Source organism: Lytechinus pictus, chromosome 3 (assembly GCF_037042905.1).
Source record: "Lytechinus pictus isolate F3 Inbred chromosome 3, Lp3.0, whole genome shotgun sequence".
NCBI lineage: Eukaryota > Metazoa > Echinodermata > Echinoidea > Temnopleuroida > Toxopneustidae > Lytechinus > Lytechinus pictus.
The window spans coordinates 65,847,602-65,867,523 of NC_087247.1; the positions used below are offsets into that span (position 1 = coordinate 65,847,602).

At 37.6% G+C, this 19,922-nt stretch overlaps 1 protein-coding gene across 1 annotated transcript in view; it reads right to left on the reverse strand.

Annotated features, from left to right (window-relative positions):
* The window catches only part of LOC129255402 (peroxisomal acyl-coenzyme A oxidase 1-like), a 42,094-nt gene extending 25,690 nt beyond the window's left edge, over positions 1-16,404 (reverse strand). The window contains exon 1 of the mRNA XM_064096058.1: positions 16,230-16,404. Within this exon, the coding sequence (XP_063952128.1) occupies positions 16,230-16,404 (175 nt within the window). The remainder of the gene's footprint in view (positions 1-16,229) is intronic.
* Between the last annotated feature and the right edge of the window lie 3,518 nt (positions 16,405-19,922).

Below are 19,922 nucleotides of genomic sequence, written 5' to 3' on the forward strand. Positions count from 1 at the left end.
AAATTTGATGCAGAAGTACATGATATTGCTGATACACTTAATTGCATGTAAAATCAAACGCACACAAATTCTACCGAATTCTACTACACAGTTGGCTTGCATGAGTGGCTGTATAATAGAAAACAAAGTTTGATAAATCAGAATACACACCTTTAATATTTTGAACTTGAAAAAAATAAAGCAAATAAGCTAAAACCATGTAATATTACACTACAGTTGTAAGTAGTTTTAGTATAATTCTTAATTGACCATGCAGTGTTCCAACTTTCCCCATACCATGTTCCAACTTACCCCATATATTTGGGTAAGTTGGGATGCTTGTGATGGTCTTGTTCAAGGTCTCACATACATAGTCATTATGACTTGAGGAAAGTTATGAGTTGAATTTTCAGAATACCCCCCAGGAGTCTGGGCGGGGTTAGCCTAGTATTGAACCATGTTCACTAACAATAACGCTAGGCCTAACGTTAGATCTAACTGAACTAAAAGTTTAGGGCCTAGGCCTACCTCGCAATACGTGTGAGTGGCCCTAGCTAGGGTACCGGCGATGGTTCGTATATAGGCTCCACTACACTTCACTACCGCTACTCTCCGCATCGCCTGAGGTAGACCAAAAGATTCGGTCTCTGTTATGTTGGTTGTTCCGCTGAACTTTGTTGGCTCCACTCACCAAATACAGAGACCGAAGTTCTTGCTCGATCTGTACACTACAGGGGACTCAATGGCCATATGTTTATGTATTAAGTTCAGATAAAACAGGGAAGTGAAGTTGCGCGACAGCCGAAGTCTCTGTTTTTTCCCCTTTTAAATTTATTTTTCTCCGTTTTTGGTGCATTTCAGGCCAAAACGGAATAATAATCTTTATTTTGGTACAGTTCTTATTATATATTTTTATGACATAAAGACAAAAATCGACGAGCCCCGTCGGGGGGATTTTGCATTGTTAACCCCCTAATGGTGGCTGCACGATAGCGAGCCGTCTGTGTACGAGGAGAAATTAAAAAAAATTAAAATGTTAAAAACTCCTTGAAACAGACGGCTGACAGCTGTCTACGCCTGAGGTAGCCTGAAGCCTAACCCGCTTCGCGGGCCGGAGCTCAGGAGTGGACCGTGCAAAAGAGGGAGACAATGGGGTAGATTGGGGTCTCAATAGTAATCTTAATAAAATGCACTCACACGTATTGAGGTTAGTATGCTATACAAACCTCGCACTACATACGTGTTTACAGTATGGATTTTAGAGTTGTCGGTTAACATCGCTTCATAACGCAAATAATGTTAGCCGAAACTCATTCCGCTACTCACCAGGGCTTTTTCTGGTGAAAAGTGTTCCATTTTCAATTTTACAAATTTTATTAATGGAAAAAGCATGTAAAAAAAGAGCAAAATCGCATACCTCGGCCTGGAAAGTTGCTTCGCATGTCTCTTCGACGGAAATAAAAGGAAGGTCGTTGGTGGCGCTAGTACAATTCACAACCTTAATTCAGCTTGTCGGTATTTTTTAAACTAGATTTTTTATTCATTGTATGCGCAATTCCAATGATTGTTTGATAAAATAGAGACACCAATAAATGCAATAACTTAATAAACATAGGATGGGGGGTCGGGTGTCCGGACACTCTATATTTTTGAAGCCTTCTTTTTTGTCTTTGGATTACACTAGAAATATGAATTCAATAGTTGTAATCATCTTCTATTTTGTTCATTATAATATTTCCTAACACTTTGTACTAAAAATTGATGAGACTTCGCTTGTAAATTTTTCCAAATGACTTTCTAAAATTGATCGTCCGGACACACAACAACTGGGTATACTTTTTATATTATTTCTGCTGACGATAAGACTTTTTGGAAAATGTTCAAAGCGATGACAAATTAAACAAAAAATATAGAAAATTCTATGTACCTTGAACGAAGCCCCGTAAGTGCTACCGTTCATTTATCAATTAACATTCCACCAAAGTCTTTACAGTAAAAAGATTGGACACTTTGCCGACTTCGCGTAACGCTTTAGATCAAGTTACGTGTAAAATAGTTTTTGTGCCTAGTCTTTCCCTTGTAGTGTCTTTGATATGAAGATAAATCGCGCGCCCTCTTTAGCTCATTAGACGAAAAATTTGGGAGATGGTAGCAGGGTCCGTATTTTGTCAACAAGAAAAATCAACGCTTAAATGACGCTATTTGAGGGATATTCATCATATTAGGGGGAATTGTTCGGTAAGTTTCTTTTAAGTACTTAGTTTTACTATTTTGGGGGGGAAATTCGCGGGAGTTTGATTCAATTTTGCATGCGCCGTGCCTTCAATTTTCCTGTAGATGGCGGCAATAATGCACCCATGGGTGAATAAAATGTGGAAACAGAAAGTACACTTACCACAATTACATGGATGAAGGTCTATCGTGCCACACAAATCCTGACATCGAGGCACAGACTGGAACCTCAAAAAGACGAAAAATTCTGTCGCGATACCTCTCCTTTCAAAATTCAAAACAAAATGGCAGATCGAGACCGAGGCTATAATCTTAATATTTTGTTTTTATCCAAGATGGCAACTTACGTTGACCAACGAAAGGATCAAAGATAACGATGTTTCAATCATCATTTGAAAGAAATTAGCGGTAACTGCGGTCTAAGGTACGATATTTCTGAATTTTATACATTTTTTCGTAAATATCGATTTAATTTCTTTACCATAATGTGATATTTTATGTACAAAAAACGATCGGAAAATCTGGTTTCCGCCGAATGTTAGATCTAACGTTACTGCTAATACATTGTCTGTACGTACGGGCCTCCAAGCTCTTCAGTCTATGTATTGGTGAGTGAGCCAACGCAGTTCAGCGGAACAACCAAAATACAGAGACTATAGCTTTTGGTCTAACTGCAACCATCCTGCCTGTGGGGAATCTACAGGTAGGACTATGGTATGCCAATGCTGTACAGAGCATACACTTTAACAAATCATTAGAATATCACTTTTGTGACCAAAAATACTAATTTCCATACAGTTGCAATTTATTTTTCATTAGAATAATTTTTGTATTCACCAGAGCGTTCAAAAACTTGAATTTGGGGCATATTTTTGTGTACACCCTCTATTGGTGGAAATTAATATGGCAAGAAAATTTTCATTTTTCAATCTCTATTTTTAATTAAGAAAAAAATAATTTAAAGAATCAAATTTACTTAAGAGCCAAGTTGTATGATGAATACGTGTAATGGAAACTGTCTGTGTTAAAAAATCAAGCATTTGTCCCAAAGAAAAAGAGAAAATAAGCCAAACATTGCCACCCTTATTTAGCCACACATGGAGATATAACAGAGAACAAGGTTATATCATAACCTTGTTTCTTGAATGAGTGATTTTATTAAGATTACCATAGACTGTGTAGTTAAGAAATGGAGACACACAAATCCAAATTTTTAGCTTCTGAGAGCTGTTATAAATTCATTATTAATGCCAAAAACTTGTCCATAAAGTGTCTAATAGGAATTTTTATGCTCTTTCTGATGGTATGATTTTTATAAAGATTTGGAAACCAGATCACAATGAAAAATTGCGACAAAGTGAAAAAATTTGTGCAAAACAGGAATTTCATTTTCCCATAGAAAACGCATGGGGAAATGGCAATCTCAACACACACACAAATAAGGGTTTGCAATTTATCTCTAAATCCTCATTTCAAATAATCCTATAAACTTGTCCTTACTGTCAAAAGAAGCCCCTGAATTTTCTCTTTCCATACATGCCAAACACAAGTAAATAATTAATTCAGATCACATTCAGATCACAGCCTGAATTTCCAGAAAAAATGTGCCATATTTTCCCCTAAATCGGCCTGTTTTATGCTGACACTTATCAGTGTGGCTTCTACGAAGCCCCAAAACTGGACATTTTTGACAACAGAAAAAAAAAATTATTACGTACGCACGTATTATTATTACGTACGTACGTAGTATTATTACGTACGTACGTAGTATTTATTACGTACGTACGTAGTATTTATTACGTACGTACGTAGTATTATTACGTACGTACGTAATATTTATTACGTATGTATGTAATAAGCACAGCGTCGAACCTGTCGGGGAACCTGTATAGTCATACTATATATGGATGTCAATTTTTTTCATTCATTATTTTACTTCGATTTCCACGCCTTGTGTGGGCTTTTGTGACTCCGGGTTGATGTGACTACATATTCACATTACAGCACATTTTAATGATCGCTATGTGATTTGCTGGACAATATGGGGGGGTCACCCCTCCCATGTTATACACTGTATACGTAACGTGTGATCGAGCTTTATAGTCAGTTTGTGGCGTGGCAAGAATATCAAAATTAACTATATTGTACGGCATTATGTCAAACCCCCGTTTGGAGAAAGATCGCAGTTCAGATTGCAAACTGCGGTTCTTTACCCCAAATTTCGTTAGAAAATCTCAATAACATTTCCAAGCCCCGATAAACCCATCTTGGCCAGGCAATCCCCGTTGTCTCAATTTCACCTCCACAGGCCAGTAAATGAGCGTTGAGCCAAGGACGAAATGATAAACAACAGCTGTGCTATTACGTAAGACTTCTCTGCCTGTAGAAGGACCTTCGGAATGAAATTATTGTATTCGATATTTAATCACGTTTTCAAAGGCATATTATATTCAGACATCCAATATTAGTCCATTTTCAATTACGAAAGAAGAAAATCGACCTCGAAATTAGGAAAGTAAGCAAATAAAAATTACGGTATGCTTTGCATGCAGGGTTTAGAGGTGTAGAAAGGGGGTGGATGAAGAAAAATAGGTCTAGAAAGAAAAAAAAATAAGACAGACAGAAAGAAAGAAAGAAAGAAAGAAAGAAAGGAAGGAAGGAAGGAAGGAAGGAAGGAAGGAAGGAAGGAAGGAAGGAAGGAAGGAAGGAAGGAAGGAAGGAAGGAAGGAAGGAAGGAAGGAAGGAAGGAAGGAAGGAAGGAAGGAAGGAAGGAAGGAAGGAAGGAAGGAAGGAAGGAAGGAAGGAAGGAAGGAAGGAAGGAAGGAAGGAAGGAAGGAAGGAAGGAAGGAAGGAAGGAAGGAAGAAAGAAAGAAAGAAAGAAAGAAAGAAAGAAAGAAAGAAAGAAAGAAAGAAAGAAAGAAAGAAAGAAGAAAAAAGTTGCACTTTCACCGCGTGTATACATGGAACTCCATAGCAGGCTCTTAGACACTCATCAGAACTACACACATTGCAATCCATCGTGTGTGCCCCCCCTGCTGTGACTGTATATGCTGGGCTGTTGTGTTATCTTCGGACCGAGGTCAAGAAACAGGTGTTTCTATACTTAAATTTCATGCTTGGGGCTGTAGTACTTGGAGAAGAGAATTGATGAAATGGGAAACTGGGGTAAAGTTTTCTCAAATGGAGGTTTTTCGTCATGGGTTAAAGAAACATTGTCATTATTAGAGAAATTAATATTTAAAAAACCCAGGGGCCAGCATATAGGCAGATCCAGGAGGTAAAGGGGCCGCCCCCCCCATTGGCGGCGCGAAAAAAAAGGAGGGGAAAGAAAAAAAAAGGAAAGGGAAAGGAATGAAAAAGATTTTTAAAAGAGGCAAATAAGAATATGGAGACGAGTAGATGAAATAAGGTGAGGGGAAAACTTTGAAAATAAAAAAAATTTCATGTCACTACTTTTGCTCGTGCTCCGCGCTCGATGAGATAGGTCTACATGCTCAACAGGCTGAAATTGAGATTAAAATATCAAATTTTTAAGTCAAAATATACAAAACACATTCAGCTCGGACATCGAGCTTTTATTATTTTGTGTGATTTACAAATTGATTTTTTTTAATGGTCTGAATCTCAAAATATCTCAGCTCGAGCTTCGCCCTGGTGCATTATTCATGCCGGGAAAATAACCATCCTTTTCATGAAAATATGAATAGAGTAGGCCTATCCTGTTTTGAAATCTAAATCTCAAACTTTTTTCCGCTAGCGCTTTGCGCTCACATATATAAATTGTTTAGTTACATATCTGCCTATCATGTGCATAATTATAAAAAAGTGCTTAGAATGTCCAGTTTTTAGGTCCTGATATCAATTTTTTGCAGCTCGCACTTCGGGCACTTTAATCTTTAAAAGGGCACCGACAAAAATTTAAGATTTAGATAGCAGTATAACTTAACAATTATTGATGCGAGCGGGAAAAGTTTGAGATTGAGATCTAACAAGTGGAACGCCTCTGGCAGTCTCGCCTGCATTATGCAATTTAATATAGCAGCAGTGCTAACTTTGAAAACTACTATAAAATAATCATTCACAAAAACATCATTCATATAATTACATAATACCACGTTCATTGACCATAAATGACATTTGAACGGAGACTTAAGACTGTCAACTACACCCATGTCCACATTTCATTCACTCTATCCATAAACTTTCAAAGTTATGATGGCACTTCAACAATTACCCCAACATGGCCTAAGTTTATTGACCTTAACTGACCTTTGACTTGGTTTTGTGACCTGAAACTCACAGGGGATGTTCAGTGATGCTTGATTACTCTTATATCCCAAGTTTTATGAACTAGATCCATAAACTTCAGAGTTAGGATGGTAATTCAACAAATACCCCCAACACGGCCAAAGTTCATTGACCTTTAATGACCTTTGACCATGGTCATGTGACCTGAAACTCGTACAGGATGTTCAGTGATACTTGATTACTCTTATGTCCAAGTTTTATGAACTAGATCCATAAACTTTCAGAGTTAGGATGGTAATTTAACATATACCCCCAACACGGCCAAAGTTCATTGACCTTAAATGACCATTGACCATGGTCATGTGACCTGAAACTTGCACAGGATATTTAGTGGTACTTGATTAACCTAATGTCCAAGTTTCATGAACTAAATCCATAAATTTTCAAAGTTATGATGGTAATTCAACAAATACCCCAACTTGGCCAAAGTTCATTGACCCTAAATGACCTTTGACCTTGGTCATGTGACCTGAAACGCAGGCAGGATGTTCACTAATACTTGATTAACCTTATGACCACGTTTCATGGACTAGATCCATAAATTTTCAAAGTTATGATAGTAATTCAACAAATACCCCCAACTTGACCAAAGTTCATTGACCCTAAATGACCTTTGACCTTGGTCACGTGACCTGAAACTCGAGCAGGATGTTCACTTATACTTGATCAACCTTATGCCTAAGTTTCATGAACTAGGTCCATATACTTTCTAAGTTATGATGTCATTTCAAAAACTTAACCTTCGGTTAAGATTTTGAAAATAATTTTCCCAACATGGTCTAAGTTCATTGACCCTAAATGACCTTTGACCTTGGTCATGTGACCTCTTGGTCATGTGACCTGAAACTCAGGCAGGATGTTCAGTAATACTTGATTAACCTTATGTCCAAGTTTCATGAACTAGGTCCATATACTTTCTAAGTTATGATGTCATTTCAGGGGCTCCATTTTACATTTTTGGTCAAATTTCGGGGGCTCCATTTCTACCTTTCGGGGGCTACTTTTTGCATTTCGGGGGCTCTTTTTTAATGCTATTTTTTTGTATTTTGAGGAATACCTGTTCACTTATTAATGAATTATTACTTTTTGTTTAATATTGTATGATTTTTGAAGTTATTTTTTTCATGCTTAGAATCTTGGGTGTGTGTCTGTGGGTGGGTGTGACTGTGAGTTGAACTTGGATATAAATGAATTCAATATCTAATTTCTACTCCGTCTATTCCAGTACAATACCCTGTACTCGGCCATGTAAATGCAATAAAGGCCCACATACCCTAACTTTTCGTGAAGTTCTTTGAAAACGCAGATCTCCATGAAAATTGCATTTCTCTATGGGGGAGTCTAAATTTGGTGAGAAAGTATTCATTAAGAACTTAAATATACATGACAATGAAGAAATCATCCAACTTTTTTGGCAGTTTTGAATAATATACCTGAAATGTAAACTCTGTCTGAAACAGAAAATCACCATCATTGAGGCCTTTACTGAGCGAATTGTCCCCGAGAGCTCTGGCAGAGAGACAGAGCTCAGACTGGCTAGCTAATACAAGCGCCAATGCGTGCGACTGCCGCCGGCCTTGTAAAATAGACGGAGCTTTGTTTGATGATTTATTGTCCCCGAGAAAAATTAAACAAATGACTTTTAAGTTATAATTAATAAATTAGGCAAGTTATTTTGGATGTTAATAGGCCGTTTTGAAAAGCAAAGCCGAATGACAACTCACCAATGATAGGTTACTAGACTGTGGGATTTATTTCCTGTGTAATTCGAATTATTTTATCACAGAATTGTGATATCTGTAGGGGAAACATGTGCATTATAAATTGCACATGGTGGTAGTCATAATAGACCCCTATACATGCAACTGTTTCCCGACCGTCGCGTTGATTTTTTTTCCATACCTGGTACCATGTGTGTGGAAATCGTGGTACAGAAAAAAAGACGCAACTTCGGAATTTGAAACTGCGCTCCTCGCTATTTTCAAGGCTTATTCATGATTTTGAGTGTGGATTTTGGATGATTTTTAAATGGTAAGCAGAGCTCGAGCATATGGCGCTAGTGGATTGTTGAGTTGTTATCACTCGGCAATAATTTCGGGGGCGACATTCAGATTTTATGTCGCCCCCGAAAGCATGGTTTTGGGTGATTTCAAGGGCGACTTTAGGCATTTCTGGGGCGAATTCGCCCGCCGCCCCCATGTATTTTTTTCACTGCCCGTCGGAAAAGCGGCGCCTATAGTCTCGCTCTGCTATGCAGGCGAGACAAAAACGAAATACTATATTCAGTAATTATGAAAAGGATAACTAAACAATAATTGTTTAGCGCAAAGCACGAGCGGAAACAGTGTGAGATTTTAGAAAACGGGATACTCTATTTTGTAACTATATATATATATATATATATATATAAATATATATTTATATATAAATATATATACATATATTTTTTATTACCTAGGAATGGGACATTCTAAGCACATTTTGTCATCATATGAAAAGGATAACTATTTTTTTTTTAGTTCCTCTATACCTAAGCGCGAGCTGAAAATATTGTTGATATTCCGATCTGAAAAAAGGGACAATAAGAATTATGAATTCATAAAAAGGAAAATTTTCATAGGCCGAATGAGAACGCGAAATTTTAGAATTCATACAGAAGTATTCTCACTTACCAAAATGCGAGCGCGCAGTGCTAGCTAATAATTTTTTACAATCAGACCTGCAAAGAGACAATTGAGAACTTTATGGAATACACAAAGAAGGACCTACTTCACGTTTCAAATAATGCGAGTGCGCATCAGACGATGAAAGCTCTATGTCTGAAATGGAATATGTTTGTGTATTGACTTAAAATTGAATATTTTAAGCTCCATATCAACTTTTATAAATTGACATGAAAGATTTTTTTTCAAAGTAGGCACTTAATAATATTACGTACGTACGTAATAAATACTACGTACGTATGTAATATTTATCATGTACGTACGTACGTAATTAGCACCTCGTCGAACCTGTATTCTGCACAGAATGACAGTCGGACTATAGAGTTGGACTATTATGTATGTCATTCTTTCGATTTCCACGCCTTTTGTGACTACATTAGATCTGCTGGACACTAGTTAGGGGGGGGGAGTCACCCCTCCCATAATAGTGTTGGCATTATAATATTTATACCAGGGATTCTCAAATGGTGGCGCGCACGCCACTTGTGGCGCACCGAGCCTTGCGGAGTGGCACTTGGGAGCCGGTATAAAAAAGTAAAAATAAGGAAAAATTGGGGAGAAAAAATGAATCTACCGGTAACCTGGAAATAAGGATTTGGTGATCATTTTAATACAAAGAGAAAACAAACACTCTTTACTTGACACTTAATTGCTAATTGATTTCCTCAAATTTTGTCCAATTTAGCACTCGATAACCCCTATTATGGAGGATCGATGGTGTTCTCCTTTTTATTTATTCTATGCTGTACAAAACTTATGTGCCACACAAGTGATTTGAAAGCCTCGTTTGTAGGATTTCTATTTCAACGGCGAGAAATTTTGCATTTCCAGAGTAGGCCTATACGTTTTGGTTAAGAGTTAAACATCAAATAATATGATATTCAAAGAACATCCTGATCATAAAAGATTTTGAATTTGGGACATAACAAGCAGAAACTTTGTTTCCGAAGCCGATTAAAATCGGAAGTTGTTATAAGTGAAATATGCTCAGATATATTGCCTGCCGTGATTGCCTGCATGCACTCTTGCTTAACACAAACTGAATGAATGATACTGAGTTGTAGAGAGAGAGGGGCAGTTTGGGGTGTTAGTGCAGTGCAACGCCTAATTTAAAGCCCTTGCAAAATCGGGGAACGTAACTTCAGCCACTGGCGTACAGATGGGGTGGGGATTGGGGCCCCCCAAGTGTTTCACGGCCAAGAAAAAAAAAGGAGAAAACTTAGAAAAGGAAAGGAAAGAGTGGAATATTGTATTATTTTCTTAATATTATGTCAGAATATAGATTTCTGTTTTGAAAATGTTCAACATTTTTGCTTCAGTTGCCATATCTAGCCCCCTCATTTTTTTTTACTCATTACGCAACTTGCTTCAGCCAATAGATCTGGTGCAGAACAGTCTAAACTAGTGGTATCATTGGTATGTTGTGAAAAAGTCACTAGTCATTTTTCTTTTAATATTAATATTGTGTAGTTTGTTGGCATTTGTATTTCTTCTGTTGATATCAGCCCCTCTGGGCAATTTAAAAGGCCTCACATTCCAAAACTTTCTGGGGGCTCTGCCCCTCGACCCCCACCAGGGGCCTCTGGACCCCCTCCGCAATGCATTGCTGGTTCGCGTAATGGATAGTGGAGCATTACAGATTCTCAACAAGAAATGTGGAGCTTCAAAAAAAGTAATTGAGAATGGCTGATTTGTACATTATGTGATCGAGCTTAGTCAGTTTGTGGAGTAGCAAGAATATCAAAATTAGCATAATGTACGTTCAAATAAACTTTGTCATTATCAACCACATCCTAAAAGATATTTTTTTTAAGTGTAGGGGTCAGCAAAGGTGGATCCAAGAGAAAAGGGCAGCGCCCCCCTTCCCCCTATTGGCGACACCCCCCTAATAAAAATAATTTAAAAAAACTTTGGGGGAAAGAAAGAAAAAAAAGGTATTGAAGGAGAGGGTAAAAAGGAAAAATAAGAATAGGAAGACGGGTCACAAGTGAATAAAATGAGGGGGGTGGGGGAGGGGTCGAAGACTGAAAAAAAATCTTTCATGTCAATTTATAAAAGTAGGTATGGAGCTTAAAATATTCAATTTTATGTCAATACACAAAACATTTTCCATTTCAGACATAGAGCTTTCATTGTCTGATAAAAAAAAGCACTTAAAAAAATCAATTAGTAAATCACACAAAATAATAAAAGCTTGATGTCCGAGCTGAATATGTTCTGTACATTTTGACTTAAAAATTTGATATTTAAATCTCCATTTCAGCCTGTTGAACAAAATATGATCGAACAGGCAATGCGAGCGCGGAGCAAGAGCAAAAATTATGTATATTGTAGTGACATGAAGATTTTTTTATTTTCAAAGTTTTCCCCTCACCTTATTTAATTCACTCGTCTCCCTAGATTCTTATTTGCCTCTTTTTAAAATATTTTTATTTCCCTTCTTTCTTTTTCTTTCTTTCCCCCTTTTTTTCACGCCGCCAATGGGAGGGGGGGCGGCCCCTACCTCCTGGATCTGCCTATATGCTGGCCCCTGGATTTTTAAAATTTTAATTTCTTTAATAATGACAATGTTTCTTTAACCGTACAATATAGTTAAGTTTGATATTCTTGTCACGCCACAAACTGACTATAAAGCATATATTATTATTATTATTATTATTACTTATTATTTGTACTGCGCTTTTCCCATTAGGCCCAAAGCGCTTACAATGAATTAATTAAATGTAATATTTTAAAAACTACAAAGTACGAAAGAGATGAGTTTTTAATGACTATATACAGGGGTGACCCCCCCATATTGCCCAGCAAATCACATAGCGATCATTAAAATGTGCTGTAATGTGAATATGTAGCAGCGGCGTAACAGGGATCGGTGGCCAGGGGGGGGGGGCAAGAGCCAAAAATTTTCCGGTCATATCATGGTATGAACAGGCGTAATGGTGTAATGAGGCGACGATTTTGAGAGGGCCAGACATTGCGTATCAGGCAGAATTTATCTCTTAAAAAAAAGTTGCGAGCGAGCAAAAATTTTGACATTTTTAATACAAAAATCCAATTTTGTGATAGATTCTGACATGATATCCAGAGTATAATATATTTCACTCTTCTCTCTTTCCATTCCTTTTTTGTGGTCTGGGTGACTGTGAACATGTTTCTTTGCGGCAGTAGCGTGAAGAGTAAAAAAAAATGAGGCGCAGTATGGCGCATGTGCTAAAAAGCTGCTTAATATAAGTCCCGAGCGTGCGAAGCGTGCGAGAATAAAAATCACATTTTCATGAGAATTTAACTTTGAGATATTTTTTTACATTATATTCAGTAAATAAAATCATATCCTACACTTTTCCTTTGCTTTTCTTTCCTCCTTTTTTTCTTGGTTGTAGAACTTTTTGGGACCATGGCCCAACCCTTCCATACTCATATACAGCAGTGCTATGAGGTTGGGGTCCGTCTGGAGCCTTCGGAACTTCTTGATATCAATGCCATTTAAACCTCGCAGATTGCCGATATTTTAATCAAATCGCAGGTATATACAGAATATAGCTTTTTCACAACACATTTATTCAACCCAGTTGAACCAAATATTTTGAGGGGCAAAACATAGCAATGTGGGAAAATATGTAAAAAGTTGCCAGCGAGCAAAGCGAGCTGGAAAAAAATGCCTATTGAAATTAACTTTTAATTATGTGATAGATATCCATTATATTCAGCAAATAACCATTTTATTGTTTCCATTCATTTCATTATACGTTGTCTCCTATAATTTCTTTTATTTCCTCTTGGGTGTGGAACCAAGACCCCCCCTCGCCTGTACACCAGTGATTGATCGTAAAGCTTAATGTAGGAAGGGTCCCTACAGGGGGCGGCGTTATAGAGCGATTTGAAGGTTAAAGATGAAGAGCCCCTACTGCGTGGGGTCTGGGGCAAAGCCCCGGTAGCTTATTTGCATAAATTTTAGCTAGCTTATAGCACAACACTGGCGTAAATCCCGGGGGGATGGGGGGATATATCCCCCCCACTTTTCGAGGAGGGGGGATGGCCTGTACAAACATCCCCCCCCCCCCACTTTTTAGGAAAGAAATGAAAAAAAAATCACAAGAGATAATTGTTTTATTGGTGAAAATTCATCCAAAAATAACGCTCAACAAATAAAATAATATTATTGAATCATAAAATGCAAATAAAGAGCCAGTTCACCATTTCCAAACGAAATACTTATGTCCTTATTAATTATAACATTGAAGAGAAACCCCCGTTTCTTCCAATTCATCAATGTTGGGGTCTTTGGGAAGGGATTAAGATGGAATATCAAAAATTTGTTGAATGTAATCTCTAATAAAACCATTAAACCATCATGGGGTAAAAAAGATAATAATATTGGAGGGGTATTTGCCATATGGACATACAGTGGCGTAACTACGGGGGACATGGGGGGCACATCCCCCCCCCCATCGGCTGACAAAAAAAAAAACGGGGAAAGGGGGAAAAGGAGAAAAGAGGGAGAAAGGAAAAGAAACGTAGTGGGAAAGAAGAAAATATTATTCATTAGAATGTTATATTATATTATAACTATGTTAAGTTACATTACATAAGAAACATTTTCATCATTACTTTATGAAACATAATTTGCCCAGGGCCTACGTCTTCATTGTTCCTGGTGCTCGCATTGTCTGTTTAACGAGATATATAATCCTGTTGTACTAAAACATCCCGTTTTCAAGTCAATATATATTATAAACCAAATATATTTCCTAGCACTTGAGTTATCATTGTTTTATGTAGTGACATATATGCTTCTTTTTCATGACTCAAAAGTGATTGCACCATGTTAAGGTCTTCGTATATATGAAACATTTCCTGTCCGTGATTACGTTCGCATTAGTGGATTGGTGAGATATGTCTGCTCTTCATGAATTCCTAAAATCAGTCCTTAAAAATAAAATGTCCCTTCTTCTGATCTGAATATCAAAAATTTTTAGCTCGCGCTTCGCGCTCGCATCATTTGGTTAGGACCAAATACGTATGGTCCTAGTTAATTCCTACAAAGAAACCTTAGAATGCCCCACTTCAGGTCTGAATTATCTAAGTTTTCAGCTCGCGCTTCCATTGTTAAGCGAGACAGGTACCTATCATGATGACACAAATTTGATTATAATGTCCCTTTTTAGGTGTGAATATAAAAAAATTTCAGCTCGCGCTTTGCGCTCGCATTATTTGATCAGTGAGATACATATCCGTTTAATGACATTGTCCTTAAAATGTCTCTAATAGGTCACTCACTCAGTCATTTAACAATTTTGCTGGTGCCCCCCCCCCCATGCCGTGACCCACGGTCGATACAGTGGACATATCAATGACAATTCCTTGCATATCTAAAAACATGATTGCAAAAAAATGCCAAAATATTTCAGTCATCCCCCCCACCCATCAACACGGATTTACGCCAGTGTAGCACAATGTTGTATGCAGTCCATCTTTCTTCCCGCTCTTTATTTTCTATCCTCGGCAGCCCGGTCACCGGTCATGTTATTAAAAAAAATTTTCTTGTCCCTTTTCTTTGTTTTCAAATTTAGCTTTTGACTTATTTCATATTCTACCTTCATTTGCCGCTATTGTTAGACTTTTTGTCATCTTTTAATCTATGTCCCATCATGTTATTGCATAACATAGGCCTATTTTGGAATGATTTGTTCTTTCTCAAATGTTCTTTCGTTCCTTTTCCCGCTTTCCTTCCTTTTCCATTAAAAATATTTTTTCTTCCGTTTTCTTTTCACTTTTCCCTTTCCTTTTTCCCTTTCCCTTTCTTTCTCCCCCTTTTCTTTTTGCCATTTTTTTTTATTTTCCCGATGAAATCCGCCAGGGGGGGGGGCAGCTTGTCCCCCCTCCCCCCCCCCCCCCCCCGCCTGTTACGCCACTGATATGTAGTCACAACCCGGAGTCATAAAAGCCCACAAAATGCGTGGAAATCGAAATAAATAAGTGAAAAAATTGACATCCATATATTAATCCAAACTCTATATGACTATACAGGTTCCCCGACAAGTTCGACGCGGTGCTTACTACGTACGTACGTAATGAATACCAAGTACGTACGTAGTAAATACTAGGTACGTACGTAATAATTTTTTTTTTTCCGTTGTCAAAAATGTCCAGTTAGGGGTTCCTAGGCTTCAGACACCCTACTACTATTTATTATACCCAGTTGTGTGTCCGGACGACCAATTTTAGAAAGTCATTCGGAAAAAAATACAAGCGAAGTTTCATCAATTTTTAGTACAAAATGTTAGGAAATATTATAGAGAACAAAATAGTAGATAATTACAACTATTGAATTCACATTTTTAGTGTAATCCAAAAGACCAAAGATGCATGGGAATACCTGGTAGTGCCTTTTTCATTTCAATAGTACATTGGCACAGCACATTGCACAAATAGCACAGACTCAGTTTTCGAACTTATCCAAGCTAGGAAGACAACAAGATAGAACTCTTTCTGCAACGGGCCCCAGGGGCCCGTTGCAGAAAGAGTTGCAATCAATCGCAACTCTAAAATCATGCGCAACTTGATTTTAAACCAATCAACAGCAGCGCGCATTTGGGACTTGCGATTGATTTTTTGGCTTGCGTTTTAACGCAACTCTTTCTGCAACGGGCCCCTTTCTGGAAACTTGACTGCAGGAACAACTGTATTTTTCCAGTAGATGCGGTACAAAGCACTCATACGTATTGCGAGGTTAGTATTAGTAATAATATTAGTATACTAACCTCGCACCATGCCACGAACCGCGTTTGGCAGTGGATTTCTAACTAGTGGGTCGCGCGTGTTGGGATCTCACTTCTTGGGTCCACAACACACGACTTCTATGGCTTGAATTTTCTGTGCGCGGCGGCATGTAATGAACCCTTGGGTGGTACAAAGGTATAAAAAAGAAGGCTTCAAAAATATAAAAAAGTGTCCGGACACCCGACCCCCCATCCTTACTAACCGTACCGATATATCTTTTCCTCTCCAGAGCCTTTAACCCATCAAACAAGAAAAGAGTGACTTCATCTTTCTGGAATGTTGCAAGGTCTCTTTCCTTCTGTATATCTGGATGTATAATAACACCAGGAGATGTTTTCAAATCTTGTCCGCGTCCGTGTGACTCCATCCTAGATGCTACCATGCCGTACCGTAAGGTACCCCGTGCACTGGTACCGTACTGGTCTCTCTCGAATCTTAATCTCGATCCTTATGGAACGCGGAAAGGCTAAAATTTGATCACTGTCACTTTTGATTTGATGGACCTCCGTACCAGCCATCATCAAATCAAGTGCAGCCATCAGTAAATCAAAAGTGGCCATCATCATATCAATTTTCAGCATCATATCCCTCTGTACCAGCCATCATCAAATCAGTTTCTAACATCAAATCAATGTTGTCCTTTCGGCGTTCCTGATGTGCGCGCCAAAAGGACACCTGTAAGTTGATGGCAGCCACTTTTTATTTGATGACGGTTACTTTTGACTTGATGACGGCCACTTTTTATTTGATGACGGTTACTTTTGACTTGATGACGGCCACTTTTTACTTGCTTTTTATTTGATGACGGTTACTTTTGACTTCATGACGGCCACTTTTGACTTGATGGCGGCTGCTTTTGATTCGATGATGGCTGCTTTTGATTTGATGATGGCTGCTTTTGATTCGATAGTGGCCACTTTTGATTTGATGATGGCTGCTTCTGATTTGATGATGGTTGCTTTTGATTCGATAGTGGCCACTTTTGAACTGATGATGGCCACTTTAGATTTGATGATGGTCACTTTCAATTTTTTTATCGCTTTTCATTTGATGGTCACTTTTTGTTTGATGGTCACTTTTTATTTGATCACTTAATTTGATGGTCACTTTTTATTTGATGGTCACTTTTTATTTGATGGTCACTTTTCATTTGATGGTCACTTTTCATTTGATGGTCGCTTTTAATTTGATGGGCACCTTTTATTTGATGATCACTTATTTGATGGTCACTTTTAATTTGATGGTCACTTTTAATTTGATGGTCACTTTTAATTTGATCATCAATTCTTATTTGATGGTCACTTTTAATTTGATGGTCGCTTTTTATTTAATGGTCACTTTTTATTTGATGGTCACTTTAAATTTGATGGTCACTTTTTATTTGATGGTCATTTTTAATTTGATGCTCAGTTTTTATTTGATGGTCACTTTTAATTTGATGGTCGCTTTTTTGTTGCTCACTTTTTATTTGATGGTCACTTTTTATTTGATGCTCACTTTTCATTTGATGCTCACTTTTTATTTGATGGTCGCTTTTTATTTGATGGTCACTTTTTATTTGATGGTCACTTTTAATTTGATGGTCACTTTTTTGTTGGTCACTTTTTATTTGATGGTCACTTTTTATTTGTTGGTCACTTTTAATTTGATGGTCACTTTTAATTTGATCATCAATTCTTATTTGATGGTCACTTTTAATTTGATGGTCGCTTTTTATTTAATGGTCACTTTTTATTTGATGGTCACTTTAAATTTGATGGTCACTTTTTATTTGATGGTCATTTTTAATTTGATGCTCAGTTTTTATTTGATGGTCACTTTTAATTTGATGGTCGCTTTTTTGTTGCTCACTTTTTATTTGATGGTCACTTTTTATTTGATGCTCACTTTTCATTTGATGCTCACTTTTTATTTGATGGTCGCTTTTTATTTGATGGTCACTTTTTATTTGATGGTCACTTTTAATTTGATGGTCACTTTTTTGTTGGTCACTTTTTATTTGATGGTCACTTTTTATTTGTTGGTCACTTTTTATTTGATGGTCACTTTTTATTTGATGGTTACTTTATATTTGATGCTCATTTAAGTTGATGGTTTCGGCATTCCATACATGGTCGCTTTATATTTGATGGTCGCTTTTCATTTGATCGTCGCTTTTATTTGATCGGCACTTTTCATTTGGTCGTCGCTTTTCATTTGATCATCACTTTTTACAGTACGTGCGCATAAACGGGTCGCAGTGAGCATGCACTGAGCAAATCCTCATGTACGTATAGCTAGCGTGCTCTTTTTGCTTCCGAGAATTGAAGTGCAGGTGCATATATATGAATCTATTGATCGTGAAAAAATAAATCTGGAAAATGGAGGGTATACTTAATAGTTTAGGGATGCCTCAATCAGTTATTAACAACTTTCAACGGGAAGGGGTAAGTTGAAGTTAGAATTTACTTAGATCTAGACCTACGCTTTAGATCTAACTTTGTTTGTCTATTTTGTTGGTGTGAAACGGTACTATATGTATAGGCCTTGGCCTAGGCCCTACTCCCTCACAACATTGTCACTGGGGCGTTGCACTGGGGCCTATGCTCTAGTATAGACCGGCTAGGCTAGGGCCCTATCTATAAGTGTCACTAGGCCTAGTCACTAATAAGCCTAGACCAACCTGACTCCATTGTTGAGAACTGTGCTAGTAACTTAGTGTTAGAGCCAGAGGCTACACACGAAACCCATGCAAATGCAGAAAAAATACAGTTAGTGTTCAGTTCTTAAATATTTTCAGATCTCTAGACCCTAATAATATTAATTTTAGCTGATGATTGGCATTGCCCATTTTGCAAATGCAGCGCGGCGGGGGCAGAGGGAGGGGGTAACACTAACGAGTAACGTTGAGTCTTATCCATTCACCATTGTACTTGTAGTTATACACTCAAGCCTAGCGCCTATAACATACAGTTCAATTGTTACTGTTAACCCCCTACCCTCTACTCCTGCCCCCGTTGTGTTGAAGAAAACCTTTTTTTTTTTTTTTTTTTTTTTTTGCTATAGGCTATTCATATTTATATATATATATATATATAAACAAGGCCATAGATATGAATAACAACAAACCGAGTCGCCCTTTTCCAAAACTCCCAACCCCCCTCCCCCCAGAAAATTTGTTGCGTCTATTATTGGGCTTATTTTCTTTTTACCCAAAATTAAGGGGGGGGGGGCTGCGTGCGCAACCTCCCAACCCCCTTGGCGACGGTCATGCAGTTGACCCACAGAAATTTAGAAAATTTATATTTTTCTTGCAAAAATGCATAAAATTTACAAAAAATTGTGCAACAAATCCTTCAAGTTCTGCTCGATTGCTTCGCTCCCTCACTTTCGAATAGGGTCTATTTTTGAAAATTGCAAGAGTTTTTAACAATGATGGGATGAGGATGTTTTAAACACTCTATCAAAAGTAGGTTCAATTTTGCACCTTTACCAATGTCACACCTGGAACACATTTAATGATGCAAATTTGCACCTTTCAGAAAAATAGGTGCAATTAAGTTGTACCTTTTAAGGTGATTTCTTTTCTGAAAGGTGCAAAATTGACACTTTGAAGGTGTTCTCAGTGTGACATTTTCTTCACAAATTATGTGCATTTGACAAACTCCATAAATTTTTCCATCAGTGGTCATTTGTAATTGTGAATTTCAGTCAAAGTTATGATATGCTGAGATCGTTAAGCATGATCTCTTTGACGGCAAAGGCGAGGAATGGCTGGCTTTAACGCCACACATTGTCATAAAGTCACGTGACCGCACATGCCTCCTTTATTTCGAGGGGTGGAGCTTAGCAAGCGTTAGAGCTGCGAATAATGACTTTTTTCTCTCAATATAGAGAATTTCAGAAAATTTGGGTGGAATC